Genomic DNA, 7,452 nt, shown 5'->3' on the forward strand with positions numbered 1-7,452 from the left:
ATGAGGCTCTTCATCAAGTTTAATTATCGTTTCTTTAGAATGGTTTAAATATGGTTCTGACTAAAGGAAAGAAAATCTCTTATGGTCATTTCTGTTCATAAAATTATTTGAAACTTTGAGTCACTGGCAGTCAGGGTTAAAGCCTTTTAAAAATATTTAATCACTTTCTGTTAGGAAAACTCATCTGCACCTAAAAAAATAAGAATTAAAACATTACTTGATTACTTTAATCAAAACACTTTCTTAGAAACAGCACACTCTATAATTTCACAGGCAGAAGCATGCAAATAAAAAATCACATAATATTAAAAATGAAAGGGAACTTGGAAATAACTTAGTGCAACTTCTTTGTTTTATAGGACATCCAAGTTCAGGAAGTTTGTGTCTGGTTCACAGGCACAGATTTAGTTGTGCATAGAGCCAGACCTATAATCTCCAACACCCTCGGCCAGCTTAGTGGTTATTCTACTACACTAAGTTGCCTCTCATAAGTCATACTGAATTTTAAATATAGTGTCATATTAACAAAGATTTTTCAGGAAGGGAAAGAAACTCAACATTGATAGAATCACACTAAATTGGGGAACAACCACTGTTTCTCAAAGGCATTCTCTGTGAAGGCATCTTTATTGGATTGAATTTTCCTGCACACTGCAGGATTTTAGCATTCTGATCCTTGACCACTAAAATGACAGGAGCACTTTTAAGTGATTGTGACAACCCAAAATGCCACTGCATTTCCAAATGACCTGTAGAGAGGCAGAGAGAACTCTGTAAAGACCTGGATCTGCATGCCTACCTTGGTTAGAACCCTAGTACCACTATCTTAGTCAATTCAGGTGCTATAGTAGAATACCACAGACTGGGTGGCTTAAACAGTATTTATTTCTCACAGTTCTGAAGACTGGGAAATAAGTCCAAGATCAAGGGGCTGGCAGATTTGTGTCTGGTAAAGGCACTCTTCCTGGTTTCCAGAAGGCCTTCTTACTGCACCCTCCCATGGTGGAAAGAAAGCCAGAGAGCTCTCTGGGGTGTCTTTTACAAGGGCACTAATCTTATTCATGAGAACTCCACCTTCATGACTTAATTACTTCCCAAAGTCCCCACCTCCTAATACCATCACATTGGGGGTTAGGATTTCCACACATGAATTTTGGGGGGACACAACCATTCAGTTCATAACAATCACTTTGAGTGACAATTATCCCAACTATTTGTTTTTTAAAAACCTAAAGACACTCAGTTTTTTCAGGGATAAGCTTGCAAAAATCAAACTTAAAACTGACAGCAATGGACACACACATCCACTTCTAATTTGGGGGACTTTATTTTATTAAGCTATTTGCATTTCTTATATAGTCTTAGAATGCCAGCAACATGCTCAAACTTGCAATACATCTGTACCTACATAAGGCAGTGGTCATGAAAAAAGAATTTAATTTGAACATATTAACTAAAGCAACCACTTAGCATGCCCCAAAGCCATTGCTCTTCAATTAAAAAAAATTAAGGTATGTGCATATGCACACACTTGCATGTGTGTGTAATTATTTTAAAATACTTACAAGATCCAGTGCTGAACCGCCACCCAGGTATTCCATTATTATCCATAATTTAGACCCCTGTAAAGCCATGAAACAATAATTACAAACTTGAGCCAAAATAACATACTAGCAAAAATGTTAAGTCTCACCTACTAAAGCACAGATTTTATTTGCATGTTCTCACTTATTTGTGGGAACTAAAAATTAAAACAATTGAACCCTTGGAGATAGAGAATAGAAGGATGGTTACCAGAGGCTGGGAAGGACAGTAGGGAGAGTAAGTTGGGAATGGTTAATGGGTACAAAAAGCAGTTAGAGAAATAATCTAGTATTTGATAGCACAACAGAGTGACTATAGTCAATAATAATTTAATTGTACTTTTAAAAATAACTAGAAAAGTATTATTGGACTGTTTGTAACACAAATAGTAAGTGTACCCCAGTGTGATCATTAAACATTGTATGCCTGTATCAAAATAGCTCATGTATCCCATAAATATTTATAACTTCTTTGTAGCCACAAAAAATAAAAATTTAAAAAAGTAATAAAAATAAAGAACAGATTCTGAAATGCAGATTTAAAAGTGGTTGCTTGGGAACCCAGAATATATTTTTTCCATTGAACACTCCAAATTAAAGTTCTGAGCTTAGACTACCCCCATATCTTTTTGCCTGTGATATAGCTAAACAAATAAAAGTACTGTTTGTTATTGTTGAACTATTAGTAATTTTTATAAAACTCAGAAAAAAAACCAAGCTTTAAATAATTATCTTGAATGATGATATCGGAAAGACAGCTACATTAAAGAATGAGGAGGTAAATGAGGGCTTGAAGAAATCTTAGGTTTGAATTTGAGGACAATGGATATTTTCCCTTATTTGCATTGTTTGTTTCATTTGTTTTCATGTACTTCACAACGTTTATCGGCTATGGTTAATGGGCATTTTTGGTACACACATGGCACTCAAAAAGAATATTGTTCATTATACCTCTGATGTAAATGGATCAGAAAAAGGGAGAGTATAGCTTTAAAAACATATGATTACTCCAGGTGGAATTAACCTCACTGTGAGCTGAACAAGAGGAAATGGTGCTCCTGGGAGGAATATATGTACACAAATTCTAAAACAGGTGTACACACACACACATTATTCAGTTCCATCAGTTAAACACTGGAGTAAACCATTAAACCCTTTTTGTTTTAGCTATAGCTTGAAATACAAGGGACGCCTCTCTCTCCGTACCATTTCATGAGTGGTAGTCTCTGAATTTTTGTGGGACCACAGAGCTGACCGGAAGTAGAATGGTTGGTTTTACTATACTGGCAGCAGTCAAGTAGTAACTGGACTTTGTTTCAAAAGTTGATTTTTAAGTAAGATGTTGGGAGTTTTAAAAGCAAGCATTTTCCCATAAAAATAATGCCTAAGCTCCTGGGGTAGTCCTCCCCAAAGACAATTTCACACAAATGTATTCATTCGTAGTATAGAATGAAGAGTAGCATAGAAACTCACTACTATTTATATCTTAACAATATTTCTAGTGGAAAAATATATTCAGTGTTGTGCTTCAACTTGGGATGCCAGAAACATATTTCTCACCTTTACAGCCCCAGCTGCGGGGTGAAGATTCTCAAGCTACTGCCAGTAGCCCTCAAACTCAAAAATCCCTGGGAGGTAATCAGGAGTCCAATTTAAAATTTCCAAGCATCTCCATGAGGATGTGACTTTATCAAGGCAAAGAATGGACTCCAGTGACATGATGATGAGTGCTTAGGGGATGGGAGAGGGTTGAAGAATCAGAGTGGAACTGATGGTGTAGTGTGGGGAATGGGGTGTGGCCTAGGGTTAGGGACCACGAAGGGAGGGCTCAGTTAGTTCAAACAAAATGATTCTTTTTTTCCAGATGCTGACACCATGTAGAATTTGTAATAGAAGGAGGAACGGTGTTCCCCTACCACTGCCTCCACTAATCTTGACACCTATTCTGTCCTGCCATAGATGGCCAGCTTGCACTGCAAGCAGAAAGCTGAGAGTCTTGGTTAGCAGTGAAGTCTACATTAGGAAATAGAGGAAATAAATTCCCACAATACTGGTGAGGGAAGAGGAGTTCCAGGAAAGGTTCATATAACTTGTATTCGTGTATAAAACTTAGGCACTTGCATCCTGAGAACTGGGAATCTGATGTATCTTTATACTTTTCTCAAGAGAAGAAAAAAGTGGTTCTTAAAATGGTGGATAGGTTATAAATTGTTTCTTTTGCCACAGTTTGTTTCTAACAAGCACTGTACTCTATCATATTAATCCAGAGAGCTTCTCATTCACCTGATATTTAAAAGAAAAATCTTATAAAACATGCCTTTCTATTTTGCAGTTCTGCATGAATGAAAGCACCTGTTTTCCAAGTTAAAAACAATGTGTGCCTTTTTGTTTCTACTAATTCAAAACAGAAACTTGCCAACTGTCTGTCACTAAGAAGTGTTCATAGAAAGCTTAAAATGTGATTTTACAAAGTAGTATATACCATTAAGCATTAAAATTATAACTAATCAACTTCTAGATCTGAAATAAGGAATCCTTATTTGTTCTGGAAATCAGTGGTGGTGAGGGTTGCACAACATATCTGTATTCCCAGTATTTTAGAAGGCTGAGGAGGGAGGATTATTTGAATCCAGGAGTCTGAGAGCAGCCTGGGTAACATAGTGAGACCTCATCTCTACAAAAAGTGCGAAAAAATAGCTGGGTGTGGTGGCATACGCCTGTAGTCCCAGCTACTCAGGAGTCTGAGGTGGGAGGATCAACTGAATCTGGGAGGTGGAGGCTGCAGTGAGCCGAGATTGCACCATTGTATTCCAGCTTGGGAGACAGAGTGAGACCCTGTCACAAAAAGAGCGAAAAAGAACCAACCAACCAACCAAAAAACACCCCAGAGCTGTACACTTAAAATGGCAAATTTAGTGTTAAGTATATTTTACCCAATTAAAAAAAAAAAAAAAAAAAAGCACATAAGATTTTATAAAACTGCAAGTGACAGTAGAGATCATTTTGCCAAGAATATGGCTAGAAAATTTACCACTTCTGAGCTATTTTCTTCCAGCTTGGAATACTGTGTCCCTATCCCCCTCTCACCTCCCAACCCCTACCAAAATCATACTCAAGACTTAGTTGAAATGCTACCTCCTTAGTTTGAGGGTTACTGGACTTGATGTACTCACAGATAAGCAGGCTATTAACATGAGGCAACTTATAAACACATATCTGGGGCTTAGCAGAGAGGATGAAACCAGGGACATCAATTTAGAAATTGTCAGACCAAAGTAGTTGAGATTAACCACAATATGCCAAAGAAGAGGAACACACATAGTAGGTACTTAATAAATAAACGTCTGTTGCCTTGAATCTAGTATGGGCTTCTTAGAGATGCATTAAGTTTAAAGCTAATGCTATTTTGAGAAAAGAACATTTTAAGAAGGAACAAACTTTCCATCCTCAATTTTCTTCAAGTTTTGTAAGAGAACTCCAAAAAAAAAAAAAAAAGTTAATGATAAAAGAATATTCCAGAGGCATTAAGCACACATACACTGACTGTAAGCACATACAGTTTCAGTGAAAAATAATGAGAAGGCCACAAAACTGTACAGACAATTCTGAAATATTTTACTTCACTCAATTTTTTTTCATAAATATTGGTGATGGTAGGTGAGAGGCAGTATTTCCTTGACATACACAGAAATCTAAAGGCAATTTTCAGCAGCAAATAAAGGTATGATTCAAATTCTATTCAATGCCTGAGTGAGTGTCATTTTAAGATTTATATTGAACTAGAAAAATATTTAAAGATTATAAAAGATTATTCCAATATTATGAGATCAGAAGGGAAGGGTTTGCTTATTTTAGCACTCTTCATAAAGACTAACTTTGTCAAGAAAATCTGCCCAGTGAACTGAAATTAAAGGAAAACACTGTGGTCATACTGATGTGTTTGTCTGGTTTTTAACTCCTGTTTTTAAAAATGAAGTTATACAGTAAGCTCAGTCAAAATGAATACCTAGTACATTTTTTGCATGTCTCACGGAAATCACTACAACTGCATACAATTTCAAAGGGCATATAATTTTCCCTCTAATGTAACAAACTTTTCTTCCCTCTTACAGAGAGGTCTTAGTTATGGATGACATCCTGTGTAAGAACAACCCATTTCCTAGTTTGTTCAATTAATTTGACTCACAAAAATCCTCCATGCCACCTGAAATGCAACGATGGGCCACAATAAGTATGTAAGTTGACTGATAATGTAGTTTTCTGATGGTACTAAGAGGATGTGGCCTTCACTTACTTCGACTACATGAAACAGAATCCTGTTATATTTGATGCGATTTTAGTTTAGAAAAAAAAAATACAAACCGACACAGTCATACTATGTTGTAATATAAATGGAAAATAAATGAGTTGGTCAATTTAAGAAAGTGATTTAAATAAATAGTATGAAAATATTATAAGATTATAGAATATTTCTTTCTCTGTGTATATATACATGTCTTGTAGAGAGACATATGTATATACACACACATTTATTTACTTTAAATAGATTCAGAACACAAATAATCAACATAAGCCAGCTGCACATTTCTACAATTTTATCGTGAAGCAACATGTTCTTCAAAGTAGTGTTTTACATCATAGAGTTTAATTAATGATGGGCGAAGGAGATAAAAATAATTCTATTTAACCCTTTAAGAAGCTATCTTGGACAATGGTTTTGTAGCACTGGCTGGTCTGAGTACATTTGACAATAAAAATTGGGGACAAATAAAAATTAGTTTTTAATTATTTAAAGATTAAGTGAATACTGGGTGACTAATACATGTATACTACTGTGCTACTTAGAAAACACCCTATACGAACTCTTAGGAAAATAAGATAGAGCTGTAAATCATTTTCCATGAGAGTATTGAATATGAATAAATAAGGGCTATAAGCAACCAATAAAATGGCCAAACCATAACAGTATCAATTTGCAATATATTATAGAAAAGCCATTTTAAATAGGGTTTACTTAATATTTTAAGTCAGCAACCAAAATTAGTGTACTGTCACAGATGCCTAAAGTAGCAAGGGTTCAGGTTTGCCCTAGAGTGGGTCTGGAATTACCAGGATTCAATCCAGGAAGAGTAAACCAGAATGAGCAAATAACACACGCGGGGCTCACACACACACACACTCTCACTCAACAACAAATTCGTGGGGCTGTGTAATGCCAAGGAATTGTATGGGAATTAGGAGAACCTAAAACTACTGAGACTGCGTAATCACTTATGAGATGGCTAAAAAAGAACTGATGGGCTTAATTAGCTTTTTAGGAACAAATATGAAAGCAAAATTATCACACAAAGGACCAAATAATTATGTATGTAGTAAAATACAGTAACAGCTAATACTTAGAAGTAAATGCTGAAATTGGATAGCATTATCACCTCCTTTTGGAGGCCTTTTATTCATGCCACTCCTGAAAAGGACAGAAGTGACTACTTACTTATTTGTGCATCATCTATACCTGGTACATACTTTAATCATAAAATCTGCATCATTTCCATGCAATACTGGACTGTGAGTGCCTTGACAACAGTAATGAGTTTGTTCATTTTTATATCTTCAGCACCTAAAACAGTGTATAATACATAGTGGCTGTTTGGCTGCTTAAAGATTCATTCTATTATGGATTCATTCCACATACATCTAATATTAGAATAAGTCAGGTTTTGTAAACAGTGAAATTTGTGATGAATTTCTATATCAGTATTAACTAATATACAGATACAGATAGATACAGATAGATCAAGAAAGTGATGACAAAGTCACCAAGATGGCAGAGGAGATACCAGTTTTCATCACCCCCTCCCTCCACATACAC

General features: G+C 35.7%; 1 protein-coding gene across 1 annotated transcript in view; it reads right to left on the reverse strand.

Annotated features, from left to right (window-relative positions):
- The window catches only part of STK26 (serine/threonine kinase 26), a 52,625-nt gene that overhangs the window by 11,233 nt on the left and 33,940 nt on the right, over positions 1 to 7,452 (reverse strand). Inside the window, exon 4 of the mRNA XM_017509805.2 lies at positions 1,566 to 1,622. Coding sequence (XP_017365294.1) covers positions 1,566 to 1,622 — 57 coding nt within the window. The remainder of the gene's footprint in view (positions 1 to 1,565; positions 1,623 to 7,452) is intronic.

This window comes from Cebus imitator, unplaced genomic scaffold (assembly GCF_001604975.1).
Source record: "Cebus imitator isolate Cc_AM_T3 unplaced genomic scaffold, Cebus_imitator-1.0 Scaffold421, whole genome shotgun sequence".
Classification (NCBI taxonomy): domain Eukaryota; kingdom Metazoa; phylum Chordata; class Mammalia; order Primates; family Cebidae; genus Cebus; species Cebus imitator.